At 42.7% G+C, this 19548-nt stretch overlaps 1 protein-coding gene across 1 annotated transcript; it reads right to left on the bottom strand.

Annotated features, from left to right (window-relative positions):
- Nucleotides 1-454: 454 nt before the first annotated feature.
- Nucleotides 455-4323, bottom strand: LOC124656643 (brassinosteroid LRR receptor kinase BRL1; the record flags this gene model as incomplete). Its single annotated transcript, XM_047195352.1, has 1 exon — nt 455-4323. A coding segment is annotated over one exon (3564 nt), but the record flags the coding sequence as incomplete, so codon positions are not given.
- Between the last annotated feature and the right edge of the window lie 15225 nt (nt 4324-19548).

The raw sequence follows: 19548 nt of genomic DNA, 5'->3' as shown, positions 1-19548 counted from the left end.
GAAAAGCAGCCTACCATGCCCGCTAGATCCATTTCAGACCCTGTCAGCAGAGAGAAGAATGCCAGGGAATTTAGTACCAGAGTTGCAGAACTGAAGAACTCCTTTTCTGTTGCACAGCCTTGTCACCAGCAGCAATCATTCAGCATGCAGACAAATAAAAAATCTTCCAAGTACCAGAATATTGTTTATGTACTACTGTCCGCATAATCTATGGACTGAATTTTTCAACACCCTAAGCCGGCATGCAGACATTGGTTACAACTTTGCTTTGTCAAAGACAGGCAGCAATGCTGGTCAGCTACATAGCCGAAATGAGAAAATGACTTGCCAAAGACTACAGATCTTCTGGAGCTCTCTTTTTGTTCGCTATTGTCTGCAAAGTGCCAATCAAAAGCTGATAAGGCCAATTCTTGCAAATAATGGTTTGTGTACGAAAAAGTACTAGACATGCAGCTGAGAAAAGCCTAGGCTGTAGTGCAATCTAAACAAGGTGGATGCCGAAATACAAGCAATACGATTGAAAAGGTAACAAACAGATCTCTACAGCTAAAGAGAACATTTCTTGATTTGTTGTTGCAAGTAAGAACTAACATCATCCCTCCTCATACTTTTGACTGCTATGTACAAAAACTAGAACCAAAATTACAACTTCTCCCAACTGAATTGGAGGACACTACCTTTCCTAAGCTAAAATGATCGAGCTATTTCGCCATCGTTCTATCCTTCCAGCGAATGAAGAACTGCAAAAATCAGAAAACATCACGATGATTTCTCTGCTGCCTCATCTATGGTCGAGGAATTGATCGAGAGTCCGTCGAGGATGTCGCTGTCAGAGTCAAGCTGTAGCTCCTTGAACATAGCCATGACCTGAATCATGGTCGGTCTTCGGATCGGCCGATCATCCAAGCACTCAGAAGCAATCTTCAGATACTGATACAGCTCAGCTTCCCCGGACTTTGTGTCTGTCAGCGTAGGATCAAAAACCTCACTGCTTCTGTTCTCCTTGACCATCTGCTTCACCCAACCGACAAGGTTGTTGTCTCCAAACTCAGTCGGATCGATCGGCTTCTTCCCTGAGAGGAGCTCCAAGAGCACAACGCCGTAGCTGTAGACGTCGCCTTTGGTCGTGCATCTGAAGCTCTGATAGTACTCCGGTGGCACATACCCAGGTGTGCCTGCAAGTGTGCTCACACTCAGATGTGTGTCAAGCGCGTTCATCAGCCTTGCCATCCCGAAGTCCGACACACGGGCATCAAGGTTGTTGTCAAGAAGCACATTGCTTGACTTCATGTCCCGGTGTATGATGTGAGGGATGCAGCTATGGTGGAGGAAAGCAAGGCCCCTCGCTGAACCAATTGCAATCTTCTTCCTTGCTGCCCAGTCAAGCTTCACAATAGCCTTGTCATTGTCATGGAGCACAACATCCAGGCTGCCATGCTTCATGTACTCATACACAAGCAGCCTCTCATCACCAATCTTGCAATATCCAAGCAGTGGGACAAGGTTGCGGTGCTTGATCTTGCCAATAGTCTCCATCTCTGCTGTGAATTCCCTGTCACCCTGACCTGTATAATGGATGAGCTTCTTGATGGCCACAACAGTACCATCCTTGAGCTTGGCCTTGTACACCTCACCAAATCCTCCGGAGCCTACGAGGGTCTCAGTACTGAAGCCGTTGGTGGCCTCGAGGAGGTGCGCAAAGGTGAGCTTCCGGAGCGGCTTCTCGAATGTTGCCACATTGATGCTTAGTGGCTCCTGCACCCCTGACAGCTTCCAACTGGTTTGACCAGATGTTGGAAGGCTCTCAATAAAACCGGTTCTGATCTCTTCGGTCTTCTGGTTCCTCCTTAGCTTGCACAGTGTGACTAGCAGCAGGAGAAGTATAAGAACAGAAAGTGCCACTCCGACAAGAATGCTTGCCTCAATGACCTTGCTGTTTCCGTCAGGTGAACCTCGTCCCCCATCTTCCCTGCCAGGGTTGTGGCCACAAGGCGGCAAAGGAATACCACAGAGAGCAGAGTTGTTGTCATACCGGGATGCTGGGAATGTGGTGAGCTGACCAGATGTAGGAATTGGACCAGACAGGTTGTTGTTGGAGACATCAAAGTCGGCAAGCGAATACAGATTACCAAGACCTGAGGGTATGCCGCCACTGAGCTGATTGTTTGAGAGGTCAAGTGCGCCGATCGATTTCATCCCTGAGAATGCTTCTGGTATTGTACCGCTGAGCTCATTATGCCCCAAGTTAAGGACTTGGAGATACATCATGTTCCCAAGGCTGCCCGGTATTGCACCGTTGAGACCATTGTATGAGAGGTCGAGGAAGATCATGCTGCCATTCATTTTGAATGTGTACACCGTTGTGCCCGTGTAAATCCTCGTGGACGGGCAAAGGTGCACCGCGGGGAACTCCGCCAAGCGCTCTGGCCGGATGCCAAAGAACTCGAAGAGCACACCGGCACCAGGACAGATGTTGCCTGCCTCATTCCGAAGAAATGCAAACTGCTTCCCTGACACCATACCCCCTGGAACAAGCCCTGCCTGGCCCGTTAGATCTGATGGTATCGTGCCAGTCAAGCTGTTGCTGTTGAGGTCAAGCCATATGAGGTTGTTGCAGCTACCAAGCTCGGCTGGCACACTTCCAGAGAGCAGATTCCTGTTGAGCTGCAGAATGGCGAGCTTCTGAAGCTTGGCAAAGCCTGGGGGCACACTCCCAGTAAGACGGTTGCCGGAGAGCGACACCCATATCAGATTCACACACCTTGTAATGGAAGGTGGAATGCCGCCGGTGAAGTTATTGTAGCTCATCACCAATGTCTCCAGTGTAGTGCCGTTGGAGCAGAGGATGTCCGGTATCACGCCGGATAGGCCATTCGCCCACACGACCAGATCAATGAGCTTCGGCAGAGTGATTATTTCTGGTGGGATCTGGCCAACCAGATAGTTGAAGCTGAGATCAATGGACTCCAGATTAGCACAGTTGCCAAGCGATGCCGGCACCGTGCCATTGAGGTAGTTGTTTGGGAGGAACAGCTTCCGCAGAGAAGGCAGTGATGAGCACAGGTCCGGCATTATTTCTCCATCGAACTCATTGGACCCAAGGTCGATCACCTCAAGCAATGGGCACCCCGCGGCGAGCACCGGCAGCGGGTTTGCGCCGGTGATGTTGTTGAATGAAAGCCGCAGCATCCTCAGTGAGGAGATGGTACTGATGACACTGGTCACGAAGTCCCCGGATAGCTGGTTCCCACCTAGATCAAGCACCTGAAGGGAGTTGCACTTTGCAAAGCTTGCCGGCAAGGCACCAACAAGCTTGTTGTTCGACAGGTCCAGATCAACAATTCTCCCACACAGCTGGCTCAGCTCCTCCGGTATCGGTCCGGCAAACTCGTTGCCGGCCAATGCCAGCCGCCACAGAGAAGAGAAGCCAGTGAAGAACGTCGGTATTGAGCCGGAGAGGAGCCTGTTCCCGGACATGTCGAGCGCCTGAAGGCGGCTGCAATTGGCGAGGCCCGGCGGAAACCTGGTGCTGCTCAGGCCATTGTAGGACCAATCGAGCACCGTCAGGTTGCCGCACCGGCCGAAGTCGTACCCAGAGACATCACCGGTGAAGTTGTTCCCGGCGATGCTCAGGTACGTGAGGTTGGCCGGCGCGGTGGCCACGAGCCCGGCGGGGAGCACGCCGGACATGAGGTTCCACGACACGTCGAGCGTGGTGACCTGGCTGCACGGCGCCAGCTCCGGCAGGCGGCCGGTGAAGAGGTTGGCGGAGAGGTTGAGGTAGCGCAGGCCGTGGCAGCCGGCGAAGGAGTAGTTGAGCAGGCCGGCGTCGGCGAGGCTGTTGCGCGACAGGTCGAGCGCCCGCAGCGACGGCGCGAAGGGGAACCCGCCGCCGGAGAGGGCGTTCCTGGACAGGTTCAGCGACTGCAGCGCGCCGCAGGAGGCCAGGAACGCCGCGGGCAGCGTGGCGTTGAAGGCGTTCGACGAAATGTCCACCTCCACGAGCGCGCACGGCGTCGACGGCGCGTGCGAGAGGTTGCCGTGGAAGGCATTGCCGCGCAGGTCGAGGCCCTGCAGCGCCGGAAGCGCGAGGAGGGCGTCGAGCCGGAGCTCCCCGGCGAGGCCCATGCCGCTGAGGTTGACGGCGACGACGCGGCCGTCGGTCGGCGGCGAGCACGAGACGCCGGGCCAAGAGCACGGCGCGGTGGAGTTCGCGCCGGAGCCGGACGCCCAGCTCGTGAGGGCGCCGCGCGGGTCGGCCTCCACGGACGCGCGCCTGAAGGCGAGCAGCGCCGCCGCCTCGCCGGCGTCTGCAATGGCCGGCGCCAGCAGCTGGAGCAGCACGAGCAAGAAGAAGGCTGCTGCCGTTGTGGGCGAGGAGGCGGCCATGATTTCGCGTTCTCCGGTTCAATTCTTGCAAGGAGCGGGAAAAAACGGAGATGCCGGCGGCGCCGGTTGTGGCCGCTTAGGTTCTTGCTTGCGTGCTGCCGAGCTTCTTTGGGTGGCTTCACATGTCGACGGAGAAGATTTGGGCTGCAACTTCCCTGCAAATTTGTGGAAATTTCCTCTCATCATTTATGGACTACAAATTCGAGGAAATTGGCAGCACGAATTGCTTAAGAAAACGAAGAAAGAAAACGCAAGGAATCTTCGCAAGGGAAAGCACCCAAGAACAACGGAATAAAACGCAAAATTCCTTGTCCAAATTCCTCACACTAAACCCCCTACGAATAAAACTGCCCAGAATCGATAGAACCCGTGAAGAACCCAAGCAAGAAACGAACTCAAATTCGGGGGAGCACAAAGCACAAGCATGCCCCACGATAACCAACCGAAAGACCAAGAAACCATGTCCAAACATTCGCGGTTGCGAAACCATTTTAGAAGCAGAGAAAAATAACCACCCACCTTGGCGAGGAGGAGAAGAACCGCGGGAGAACCCGAGACCCCATCAAGAAACGGAGAGACAAATTCTGCAGATTCAGAGAGGAAGTTCCACAAGCAGAATCTATCTATCCACCTGCCTGCTGCAAGAATCCCAGTCGAGGACGAGGAAGAAGGGAAGAGAGAGAGAGAATTAGAGGAAGCAGGGGTAGGCCTACACCCAACTATTTATTAAGTAGACGAGGGAGGGGCGCTAGGGGAGAGAGGGCCTGCTACTGAACCGCCGCCATTAGTTTAGGCTCCACGGGGCTTGTTTGCTTGCGACGGCAATGAGGCCCGAAAAAGAGGGCGATTTGTTTATTCGCGGGAAGAAGGGGGGGCCGAGTTTCCAAGGATGGTAATTACAGGGCTCTCGCGAGGGGCTCTCGCGAGGGGCTCGATGCAAAATGGTTCGAAATGCTCGCTTTATTTTTGCTTCTTTTGCCTCAGCATCCGGTCAAACTTGGGATTTGATTCCCGTGGTGCGAGCCCGGCTTTTCGGCATCATCTCCTCCCTCTCCCATATCTATTTGCTCCCACAACCCCATGCACCTACGCCACGTTTGGGTGCCGAGGATCCGGCACCAGCTTCGTTCAGATTTCACGTCAGAAGACAGTCTCAAAGAGAATTTTCTTTATGTGGAAACGACTCAGATTTTACAAAAACATAAAATCATCGATTTATCCCTGTAAAATATGTTTATTACATGTGGAGCAAACTGCAAAAATGTAATATTTACAAAGATTCGCAATTAAAATTATAGTGAATTGCAAAAGATATGCTGTATTTGTCGCTTTTTTGCAACAGATATGCTATATTTGTCGCATTTGTTTTGCAAGAGATATGCTTCATTTGTCGCCATTTTTTGCAAAAGATATACTGTATTTGTCGCTTCCTAACGGAGTCTAACCTATTTTTATTTTGTGGGCCACTTTTGTCCCCAACTTCTAAAGTTTTACCATGTTTACACATTTATCGTTGTTCCTGATAACATGGGCCCACCATACAAGAAAATTTTCATCTTCAAGCTCGAATGAAATGAGTAATTGTTTTACCTATCTCAAGATGCTTGATGGATGACGGCGTTATAGGCTTGATTGTTGTACTATAAAGAGTGTCAATTAATGGAATGCTCAACCCCTTGTATGTTTTGCATCCTCCATCTTGTTAATCTTGTATGGAGACCTAGAGATTGGTGTTAGCTTTCAAATGATTCCAAGATTATCAGAAATAGAGTTCGTAAGAGAAAGTTCAGCCATCTTCGTGTTGGTTGTGTTGGTTACTATCGCGGATTATAATCGCTGAAAAACGTCCAAAAATTCAAGACATTTGGAACTTCTATCCTCCCGGAAGGACGAGGACCTACTATACATGACCGCATATTTTCGGTAGGAGGCAAGTGGAATGAGTCAGATTTTGGAAAACATAAAATCACAGATTTATCCCTGTAAGAATATGTTTATTACGTATGGAGCAAACTGCAAAAAAGTTATATATTTACAAAGATTCGCAATTAAAATTATAGTGAATTGTGAAAGATATGCTATATTTGTCGCTTTTTTTTGCAAAAGATATGCTATATTTGTCGCTTCCTAACTGCGTCTAACCTATTTTATTTTGTGGGCCACATCTGTCGTCGTTCTTGACAACACGGACCCACGACGCAAGAGAAAATTCAGCTTCAAGCTCGAGTGCAATGAGAAATTGTTTTACCTATCCCAAGATGCTTGGTGGATGATGGCATTATAGGTTTGATTGTTGTACTATAAAGAGGGTCAATCAGACGAGTAGTTCACATCTTTAGTAGAATGCTAAACCCATTGTATGTTTTGCATCCTCCATCTTGTTGATCCTGTGTGTTTCTGTGTATGTGTGGAGACCTAGAGATTAGTGTTAGCTTCGAAACGATCTCAAGATTATCGGAAACAGAGTTTGTATGAGAAACTTACGACATTTTCGTGTTAGTTGGGTTGGCTGCTATTGTGAACCAGAACCAAAAACATAAGAAAGTTCAAGGCATTTGGAACTTCTATCCTCCTGAAAAGACGAGGACCTAATATACAAACCCACATATTTTTGCTAACTTGTAGCAAAAGCATATGTAGTCGCGAAACCACCTTACCGATAAAAATTTGGGCCTCTTACCCAACAAAAAGGTGTTGATTGGATATGAGATTCTCTAGGCCTCCAAATCCTCCCCCGAATCATAATCTCCTATCCAAGCAATGGAAGGGACACATGCATCTCGTAGTTATTTGTTCACATTGCTTGTGACGGTAAAGCACACGTCCGTTGGGAACCCCAAGAGGAAGGTGTGATGAGTACAGCAGCGAGTTTTCCGTCAGTAAGAAACCAAGGTTATCGAACTAGTAGGAGATGAAGGCCACGTGAAGGTTGTTGGTGAAGGAGTGTAGTGCGGCGCAACACCAGGGATTCCGACGCCAACGTGGAACCTGCACAACACAATCAAAATACTTTGCCCCAACTTAACAGTGAGGTTGTCAATCTCACTGGCTTGCTGAAAACAAAGAATTAAACGTATGGTGTGAAGAATGATGTTTGCTTGCAGAAAACAAAGGAGAACAATGATTGCAGTAGATTGTATTTCAGATGTAAAAGAATGGACCGGTGTCCACAGTTCACTAGTGGTGTCTCTCCAATAAGATAAATAACATGTTGGGTGAACAAATTACAGTTGAGCAATTGACAAATAGAGAGGGCATAACAATGCACATACATATCATGATGACTACTATGAGATTTACTTAGGGCATTACGACAAAGAACATAGACCGCCATCCAGCATGCATCTATGCCTAAAAAGTCCACCTTCGGGTTAGCATCCGCACCCCTTCCGGTATTAAGTTGCAAACAACGAGACAATTGCATTAAGTACTATACGTAATGTAAACAATACAAATATCCTTAGACAAAGCATTGATGTTTTATCCCTAGTGGCAACAGCACATCCACAACCTTAGAACTTTCTGTCACTGTCCCAGATTCAATGGAGGCATGAACCCACTATCTAGCATAAATACCCCCTCTTGGAGTAACAAGTATCAACTTGGCTGAGCCTCTACTAGAAACGGAGAGCATGCAAGATCATAAACAACACATATATGATAGATCGATAATCAACTTGACATAGTATTCCATATTCATCGGATCCCAACAAACACAACATGTAGCATTACAATAAGATGATCTTGATCATGATAGGCAGCTCACAAGATCTAAACATGATGGCATAATAGGAGAAGACAACCATCTAGCTACTGCTATGGACCCGTAGTCCAAGGATGAACTACTCACGCATCAGTCCGGAGGCGGGCATGGTGATGTAGAGCCCTCTGGTGATGATTCCCCTCTCCGGTAGGGTGCCGGAGGAGATCTTCAGAACCCCCCGAGATGGGGTTGACGGTGGCGGCGTCTCTGGAACTTTTCTCGTATTTTTGGCTCTCGGTACTAGGGTTTTCCGATACGAAGGAATATATAGGCGAAGAGGCAGCGTCGGGGGAGCCAGGGGGTGGGCTCCCCACACCTGGGCGCGCCAGGAGGTGGGGCCGCGCCACCCTATGGGGTGGCCCCCGTACTGGCCTTCTCCGACTCTTCTTCGATGTTCTGGAACACTCCGTGGAAAATAGGGCCGTGGGCTTTTGTTTCGTCCAATTCCGAGAATATTTTCTGTGTAGGATTTCTGAAACCAAAAACAGCAGAAAACAGGAACTGGCGCTTCGGCATCTTGTTAATAGGTTAGTCCCGTAAAATGCATAATAATGATATAAAGTGTATATAAAACATGTAAGTATTGTCATAAAACTAGCATGGAACATAAGAAATTATAGATACGTTGGAGACGTTGGAGACGTATCAAGCATCCCCAAGTTTAGTTCCTACTCGCCCTCGAGTAGGTAAACGATAAAAAGAATAATTTCTGAAGTGACATGCTACCAACATAACCTTGATCAATACTATTGTAAAGCATATGAGATGAATGAAGTGACTCAAAGCAATGGTCTATAGTTTGCTAACAAATAGATAATGACTAAACAACTGAATCATATAGCAAAAAAATTTCATGAATAGTACTTTCAAGACAAGCATCAAAAAGTCTTGCATAAGAGTTAACTCATAAAGCAATAGATTCTTAATAGAAGGTTTTGAAGCAACACAAAGGAAGATTTAAGTTTCAGCAATTGCTTTCAACTTTCAACATGTATATCTCATGGATAATTGTCAACACAAAGTAATATGATGAGTGCAATAAGCAAGCATGTAAGAATCAATGTACACAGTTGACACAAGTGTTTGCTTCTAAGATAGAAAGAAGTAGGTAAACTGACTCAACATAAAGTAAAAGAAAGGCCCTTCGCAGAGGAAGCAGGGATTAAGTCATGTGCTAGAGCTTTTCAAGTTTTGAAATCATATAGAGAGCATAAAAGTAAAGTTTTGAGAGGTGTTTGTTATTGTCAACGAATGGTAGTGGGCACTCTAACCCCCTTGTCAAACAGACTTTCAAAGAGCGGCTCCCATGAATGACATTATCTCTACCAGCAAGGCAGATCATCCCTCTTCTCTTTTGTTTACACATGTACTTTAGTTTTATTTATGGATGACACTCCTCCCAACCTTTTTCTTTCACAAGCCATGGCTAACCGAATCCTCGGGTGCCTTCCAACATTTCACATACCATGGAGGAGTGTCTATTTGCAAAATTAAGTTGCTTAACGATAAATCAGGGCAAAACATGTGAAGAGAATTATTAATGAAAGTTAATTAATTAGGGCTGGGAACCCCGTTGCCGACTCTTTTTACAAAATTATTGGATAAGCGGATGTGCCACTAGTCCATTGGTGAAAGTACTGCCCAACAAGATTGAAAGATAAAACACCACATACTTCCTCATGAGCTATAAAACATTGACACAAATAAGAAGTAATAAAGTTTTGAATTGTTTAAAGGTAGCACATGAAGTATTTACTTGGAATGGCGAGAAAAATACCACATAGTAGGTAGTTATGGTGGACACAAATGGCATAGGTTTTGGCTCAAGGTTTTGGATGCACGAGAAGCATTCCCTCTCAGTACAAGGCTTTGGCTAGCAAGGTTGTTTGAAGCAAACACAAGCATGAAACGGTACAGCAAAACTTACATAAGAACATATTGCAAGCATTATAAGACTCTACGATGTCTTCCTTGTTGCTCAAACACTTTTACCAGAAAATATCTAGACCTTAGAGAGACCAATCATGCAAACCAAATTTCAACAAGCTCTACGGTAGTTCTCCACTAATAGGTTTAAACTACATGATGCAAGAGCTTAAACATGATCTACTTGAGAGCTCAAAACAATTGCCAAGTATCAAATTATTCAAGGCAATATACCAATTACCACATGAAGCATTTTCTGTTTCCAATCAAATAGCAATAAGTGCAGCGGCTTTCAGCTTTTGCCACGAACATTAAAAGTAAAACGAAGAACACCAGTGTTCAATATGAAAAAGCAGAGCGTGTCTCTCTCCCACACAAGTATGTTAGGATCCGATTTATTCAGAGAATGAAAATAACAAAACAAAAATAAAAGCACACAGACGCTCCAAGTAAAGCACATAAGATGTGACGGAATTAAAATATAGTTTCACTAGAGGTGACCTGATAAGTTATTGATGAAGAAGGGGATGCCTTGGGCATCCCCAAGCTTAGACGCTTGAGTCTTCTTGAAATATGCAGGGATGAACCACGGGGGCATCCCCAAGCTTAGACTTTTCAATCTTCTTGATCATATTATATCATCCTCCTCTCTTGATCCTTGAAAGCTTCCTTCACATCAAACTCAAAGCAATCTCATTAGAGGGTTAGTGCATAATCAAAAATTCACATGTTCAGCAAGGACACAATCATTCCCAACACTTCTGGACATTACCCAAGGTTACTGAAATTTAATGGAGCAAAGAAACCCGCTCAAACACAGTAAAAGAGGCAATGCGAAATAAAAGGCAGAATCTGTCAAAACGGAACAGTCCGTAAATACGAATTTTTTCGAGGAACTTAACATGCTCAGATGGAAAAGCTCAAATTGAATGAAAGTTGCGTACATATCTGAGGATTACTCATGAATTTTATCAATATTTTATGATTTTTCTACAGAGAGAACAGCTCAAATTCGTGACAGCTAAAAATCTGTTCCTGCGCAGAAATCCAAATCTAGTATCAACTTTCTATCAAAGATTTTACTTGGCACAACAATGCAATAAAATAAAGATACAAAGGTATTGCTACAGTAGTAACAAGCACCTTGACTCAAATATAAAACAAAAATTGCAGAAAATAAAATAATGGGTTGTCTCCCATAAGCTCTTTTCTTTAACGTCTTTCAGCTAGGCGCAGAAAGTGAAAATCAAGTAACATCAAGAGAAGAAGCATTAACATTATTACCACGGGCTTTACGCCCACCCCTCTTATTCTTATTCTTACTCTTTGGTCTAGGGAATACATGACCGCATCCGGGTGTAGAGGTAAAATTTAGAGTGCCATTCCCCACATCTATGGTTGCTCCCAAGAGTTTCAGCAGGGATCTTCCAAGTGTGATTTGTCATGTCCCTACACATTCAATAACGAGATAATCAGTGTATATCGTTCTTCCAAGAAAGGCTGTGAACACACCTTCAGCTATCCCCTTAGGAATTATAACAGAGTTATCAGCAAGAGTTATTCCTTCTCCACCTTCAGTAAGTCCCCAAAGTGTCAAAGATTCATAAGTACTTTTAGGCATAAGGCAAAACTCAGACATAATATCACAACGGGCATAAAAAGTTTCACCACAAATAGCAACCTTAATAGTAGGACCCCACATTGAAGGTTCAAAGTTTACTGGAACATAATCATAATATTCACGAATCTAATTATACCCTTCTTTTAAACAAGATATATTTGTCTCGAGAGTGTTTAATCTATCATGAATGCTAGCCAGAGATGAATCAAATTTATTAGCTGAGCTAGATGATGCAACAAATTTTTTATGGCATTAAAAGCTTGATCCTCATCGCAGTGAAGGAAATCTCCTCCCACTACAGCATCCAAGGCATATCTATAGCGAAGAATAAGCCCAAAATAAAAGTTACTAAGAAGCAGGCTTAGAGTCATTTTAGGTTCAGTTTTACCATAAGAATCAAAAATTCTAGACCAAGCTTCTTTAAAACTCTCCACATCCCCTTGTTTAAAAGTAAAGATCAATTCCTCACGTGACAGAGTAACAAGTACAGGACTAGACATGATAGCAAAATAAATTAAATGCAAGTAACTACTTTTTTTGTGTTTTTGATATAAAGAAAGCAAACAAGACAAAAAATAAAATAAAGCAAGACAATAAATAATGTAAAGAGATTGGGTGTGAGAGACTTCCCTTGCAGCGTGGCTTGATCTCCCCGGCAACGACGCCAGAAAAGTAGCTGCTTGTGACGGTAAATCACACGTCCGTTGGGAACCCCAAGAGGAAGGTATGATGAGTACAGCAGCGAGTTTTCCCTCAGTAAGAAACCAAGGTTATCGAACCAGTAGGAGATGAAGGCCACGTGAAGGTTGTTGGTGAATGAGTGTAGTGTGGCGCAACACCAGGGATTTCGGCGCCAACGTGGAACCTGCACAACACAATCAAAATACTTTGCCCCAACTTAAAAGTGAGGTTGTCAATCACCCCGGCTTGCTGAAAACAAAGGATTAAACGTATGGTGTGGAGAATGATGTTTGCTTGCAGAAAACAAAGGAGAACAATGATTGCAGTAGATTGTATTTCAGATGTAAAAGAATGGACCGGGGTCCACAGTTCACTAGTGGTGTGTCTCCAATAAGATAAATAACATGTTGGGTGAACAAATTACAGTTGGGCAATTGACAAATGGAGAGGGCATAACAATGCACATACATATCATGATGACTACTATGAGATTTACTTAGGGCATTACGACAAAGAACATAGACCACCATCCAGCATGCATTTATGCCTAAAAAGTCCACCTTCGGGTTAGCATCCGCACCCTTCCGATATTAAGTTGCAAACAACGGACAATTGCATTAAGTACTATACGTAATGTAAACAATACAAATATCCTTAGACAAAGCATTGATGTTTTATCCCTAGTGGCAACAGCACATCCACAACCTTAGAACTTTCATCCATCTGTCCCAGATTCAATGGAGGCATGAACCCACTATCTAGCATAAATACCCCCTCTTGGAGTTACAAGTATCAACTTGGCCAGAGCCTCTACTAGCAACGAAGAGCATGCAAGATCATAAACAACACATATATGATAGATCGATAATCAACTTGACATAGTATTCCATATTCATCGGATCCCAACAAACACAACATGTAGCATTACAATAAGATGATCTTGGTCATGATAGGCAGCTCACAAGATCTAAACATGATGGCATAATAGGAGAAGACAACCATCTAGCTACTGCTATGGACCCGTAGTCCAAGGATGAACTACACACGCATCAGTCCGGAGGCGGGCATGGTGATGTAGAGCCCTCCGGTGATGATTCCCTTCTCCGGCAGGGTGCCGGAGGAGATCTTCAGAACCCCCCGAGATGGGGTTGACGGCGGTGGCGTCTCTGGAACTTTTCTTGTATTTTTGGCTCTCGGTACTAGGGTTTTCCGATACGAAGGAATATATAGGCGAAGAGGCAGCGTCGGGGGAGCCAGGGGTGGGCTCCCCACACTTGGGCGCGCCAGGAGGTGGGGCCGCGCCGCCCTATGGGGTGGCCCCCTGCTGGCCTTCTCCGACTCTTTTTCGATGTTCTGGAACACTCCGTGGAAAACAGGGCCGTGGGCTTTTGTTTCGTCCAATTTCGAGAATATTTCTATGTAGGATTTCTGAAACCAAAAACAGCAGAAAACAGGAACTGGCGCTTCGGCATCTTGTTAATAGGTTAGTCCTGGAAAATGTATAAAAATTATATAAAGTGTATATAAAACATGTAAGTATTATCATAAAACTAGCATGGAACATAAGAAATTATAGATACGTTGGAGACGTATCACACATTATCCGTTGTTCATCTTCAAATAATCTATGGTATGAGTAGCATATTGTAAAATTTGAGGGAGGGTTCTAACCATTTTTTGCTTTATGTTTACATTAGAATTTAACAAATATAAGGCGTGCACAATCTAGAGAAGTAATAAATATAAGTGGTACATTGCATTATTAACATCTCTAGGAATTAGTGAGAATTAATTAAATAAAATTGCAAAGAGGGAAGATGGCCTTCTATTTATTTATTCTATCTCCTCCAACTAAGAAAAAAAAATTCTACGTGGCAACCTTAAAGGAACGCCACCTCAATGTACATGTCCTAAGAACCTGAGTCCTTACGCGTTGTTAACTAAGAAAAAAATAATTTCAAAGTTTGAAGCCTGGAATCATTTTCTTGGACATAACACCAAAGATGTTGCTTTTCCATATTAGTTTGAAACTGTCAATATGTCAAGATTTTGCAGGTTCCCCTTTTAGAAATTTTTAGAACAAAATGAATATTTGCAATGGCTTCATTAGAGTCTTCTTATGTTTTAAGTCATAGTATTCTTGCCCTCCGAGTCTTATACTCCATATATACCCCTACAAGGGTAAGTTCAATATAACAACAAAAATTGGGTTCAATATTTTTCACAATTTGATCTGCCAATGTCCAATGGTAGGGAATTGGCACATATGACTATCGCTATCAATTTAACCAATGTGGCAGTACACCCGTACTCTACCACTACGTTGTTGTTCTATATTATTCCCTCCACGTTTAGAGAAGTCGATAAAGAGTTTAAGATATCTCTATGTTAGTTATTATAACTTGGAAATACACCAGAAGTTTAATGTTGAGTAACTAGACCCATATATATTTAATGTGATTTACAAAATGTTCATTTGAATTATTTACTTTGATATATGCTACAATTTAAATTTAAATCTTATAATCAAATGATTTGAACCATCATATTGACATAATAAGAATTATAAGATATCTTTATGCTACACAAGCATGAGAATTTTGGGATGACGTGAATAATAGTCTTCGAGAAATATGGATATGTCGTTTATGTCAAGATCAAATTAATAATTATAGTCATGTGTAAATCTAAAAGGGTTAATTGTCTTGTGTTTTGTTTTGAAATAATTATCTTAGAGCGTGATTGGTTGCTAGCATCAATGTGTTGCATCTCAGGAGATTTTCTTTAGTGATGCAATGGCTAGCTAAGTAACCTTCAATAAAAAAACCTAACGTTTTCTGTTTCCTTATATTTTTTCTTTCCATTTGCACAAAGGTCTATTAGTATCATGTATGTATGAAATAAATTATTTTTTTGTGTGTGGTTAATATAAAACCTTGGATTGCGACATTTTATGGTGTTCTGTCAGTGTACAACAGTGACGGATCTAGGAGCTAGAGTTAAAGTAAGCTAATGAATCAAATTATGCGTAAGAGGTGCCAAAGTATGTAATACTAGAAAACTTTTATTGCTTCCACAACCCCAGGCACCTAAGGCACGTTTGGGTGCCCATGATCCAGCACCAGCTTCGTTCAGATTTCACGTCAGAAGATAGTCTCAAAGAGAATTTTTCTTTCTGAGAAAAAAGATTTTAGGTAGGAGGCAAGTGGAAACGGGACAGGTTCTAAAAAACATAAAATCATGGATTTATCCCTAAAAAAATATGTTTATTAGATGTGGAGCAAACTGCAAAAAAAGTTATATTTACAAAGATTTGCAATTAAAATTATAGTGAAATGCAAAAGATATGATATATTTGTCGCTTTTTCTGCAAAAGATATGCTATATTTGTCACTTTTTTGTGCAAGAGATATGCTATATTTGTCGCTTTTTTGCAGAAGATATGCTATATTTGTCGCGGTGTGGCGCCGTCTAACCTATTTTATTTTGTGGGCCACTTTTGCCCCAGACTTCTGAAGTTTTACCATGTTTACATATTTGTATGGTCTGGCAACATGGACCCACCATGCAAGAGAAAATCCAGCTTCAAGCTCGAGTGAAATGAGAAACTGTTTTACTATCTCAAGATGCCTAGTGGATGATGGCATTATAGGCTTGATTGTTGTAGGGTCAGTCAATCGGCTAGTTCGCATCTATAGTGGAATGCTCAATCCGTTGTATGCTTTGCATCCTCCATCTTGTTGATCTTGTGTGTTTGTGTGTGGAGACCTAGAGATTGATGTTAGCTTTGCGACGATTCCAAGATTATCAGAAATAAAGTTCGTATGCGAAAGTTAAGTCATTTCCGTGTTGGTTGTGTTGGTTGCTATGGTGAACCAGAACCGCCGAAAAACATCCTAAAATTCAAGGCATTTGGAACTTCTATCCTCCTAGAGGGACGATGACCTACTATACATGCCCGCATATTTGTGCAGACTTTGTACCAGAAATTCGGGCATCTAGAGTCTTCGGACGGGTCGCCTAGCCTCCTACGATAGAAATTTTGCCCTCCTACCCAAAGGAACGGTATTGATTGGATCTAAGATTCTTCCGGCCTCCAAGTTACTCCCCTAGAATCATAATCTCCCATCCAAGCAATGGAAAGGACTCGTGGATCTGGCACACATTTGTTCACATTATCCATTATTCATCTCCAAATGATCTATTGCATGAGTTGCATACTCTAAGATTTGAGGGAGGATTCTAATCATTAGTTGCTTTAAGTTTGCATTGACTGGATTGTTTTGAGCTGGTATGGGACCATTGTTACTACTGGAAGCCATAGTCTCATAGATGGTTTATCCGTGTCGGTTAGGTTTGTTGTGAGGCTTATATCATCTTTAGAGTAGTGGAGGAAGAAGCTCTCCATGGTGGATCAAGTGGGAATCCTTACAGAGGGCAATGACTCAAGAAAGAGTCTGTTTCTAAGAGGTACCAGAATACCGACGAATATTTGAACATCAAAAGATATATTGTTATTCTCGTGTGCTATTTACACTTGTATGGACATTTCAAAACTTCAAATTGTGCTCTTGTTTCTGTTAATTGGCACTAGATTTTTTGTTAGAATATAATTTTACTAGTTTAATGATGTACTAGTATTACCAAAAAATGTAAATGTTTGAAATAAATTTTCCACCCCTTTCCCTCGGTAAGATCTACATGTTTTTACTTTGTTTTGCTCCAGCAGACAGTATGTGTGGAGATAAATATCTTTTTCATTCATGGTGGTGGTTCTTTTTGTGTGCTCTGCCCTAATCGACATGATGGGACGAGAGATCACTTATTGTTTCAATGTGTGTTTGATGTTGCATGTTGGGTCTCTATTGGCATCCTATGGGATTGTACTCGACCGATATCTCTTCGCTTCAACATGGAAAAAAATTCTTTCCGAGGACCTTGCTTTATGGAAATTGCATCGTGTGCTACTTGGAACATATGGAAAGAAAGGAATGATCTCATCTTCAAAAAGTAGAAACCCTCCTTGGGCAGGTGGAGGGTTTGATTCCAAAGTGATATTTTGTTACATCAACAGAAAGTGAAGCTAGCAATAGTGCATCAACTTCTAAATTGGATTCAGTGTACCTTTACTTAATTCAATCAAATGTATTTGCTATTCTTTATTCACTCCCCCTCCCTCCCTAAACTAGTTGTAAATCTTTTCCCGAGGCTTGCCTCTAGGTATATATATATATATACACAATAGGAGATTCCCCAACGGTCATGCTCTTCAAAAAGATCATCATAGAGGAATAAGATTCATTTGTACCACGAGTGTGCAATATTCAAAGTTAGAAAAACATTGCATCTGGTACACATGCCAATACATATGGAATAAAATACTCAACTGAGTATTACTGCTGACTAAATAACCTTCAATAGCAACCTAATGTTTTCACTTTTCAAATTTTTCCGTTTCCATTTGTACAAAACTCTATAAGTATCGTGTATGTATTATATAAACCTTGTTTGTGAGTAACGAAAAACATTGCACAAGAAGATTCTCACAATGTTCATCAGTGTCGGATATAGGAACTAGAGTTAGAGGAAGGTAATGAATGAAACTATGCGTAAGAGGCACCAAAGTACGAAGTACTAGAATTTAAGAAATGTAAGAACGTGAGTCCTTCCGAGTTGTTAACTAAGAAACAAATTGATCTCAAATTGTTGAAGTCCATAACCACTTTCTTGGACATAACAACAACGATGTTGCTTTTCCATTTAAATATTGAACTATCAATATGTCAGGATTTTGCCCGTTTCCCTTTTAGAAGTTTTGAGAAGAAATGGAAATCCGCAATGGCTCGTTAGAGTCTTTTTGTGTTCTAAATTATAGCTAGTGTATTGCCATCCAAGTCTAATAATTTGTATATGCCCCTATAAGGGCTAGGTCAATATAACAACAAAAGTTGGGTTCATTTTTTCCACAAATTGTTGTTCCACGTCCTATGGTAGGGAAGTGGCACATATGACTGTCACTATCATTTTAACCAATGTTGCACCACACCATCTACTCTGCCACTACATTGCGGTTATAGATTATTCCCCTCCACATTTGGAGAAGTCCATAAAGATAGTAAGATATCTCTATATTAGTTTTAATAACTTGGAGATGCGTTGAGTAACTAGACACGTATATATATATATATATATATATATATATATATATATATATATATATATATGAATGTGATTTACTAAATGTTCAATTGAATAATTTAGTTTGAATATAAGCCACAGTAGAAAATGAAAGATCTTATAATCAAATGATTTGAACCATCATATTAACATAATAATATTGATAAGATATGTCTATGCTACACAAGCATAAGAATTTTGGGATGTCGATATATCGTTTATGTCAAGATCAAATAAATCATTATAGTCTTGCGTAAATCTAGATGGGTTAATTGTCTTGTATTTTGTTTTGAAATAATTATCTTATGGAACATTGGATTAGAAATTGCTTGTTTTTTCTAGTTAGAATAGATTTTGGCCTCACGACATCGGTGATGAAATTAAATGGACTTCTTATGCGATAAACAATTGTAAGCCATTGACGGTAAGGTGAAGGGTATGGATGACTTTCTTGAGGTAATTAGAAAGGCGGCATGCATCCAGTCCTTGTGGGTCCCCGTGGAGGTTGCAGACGATGTGGAGCAAGGTGAGCGGCAGGGCTGAGGAGCTAGTACGAGTCGCTGAAGCGACGTGATTGGTAGTGTATGTCATTTGTCTGGTGGTGCGCTGCTCACGGCTCATGCTACGGCACCGCCTAGTCTCAAGTTTTGCCCCCAACCATAATGGTGAGACGCTTGTCCACGGCCTAGGACGTGTGGCAAAATGGGCATAGAAACCTCAGTAAGGGTATTTTACACCGGAAATTAAGTGGGTGCATATTTGATAGTTAACTGCCATACCGATTTGATGTTGGGTGAATTGACATTCCATGGATGGGTGCAATTTCAAATTTGGAAAAATATTGCCTGTGATACACATTCCCATACATATAGAATGAAATACTCAAATCAATATTTGGACTTCAAAATCTGAAAGTAATTCATTTCTTAGTTAACAACATAGAAGAACTCAGGAGCTTACATTTCTTAAAGTCCACTGAAAGTTTTCTAGT

Source organism: Lolium rigidum, chromosome 5, assembly GCF_022539505.1.
Source record: "Lolium rigidum isolate FL_2022 chromosome 5, APGP_CSIRO_Lrig_0.1, whole genome shotgun sequence".
In the NCBI taxonomy this organism is placed as follows: Eukaryota; Viridiplantae; Streptophyta; class Magnoliopsida; order Poales; family Poaceae; genus Lolium; species Lolium rigidum.
This window is presented reverse-complemented; position numbering and strand designations above follow the sequence as displayed.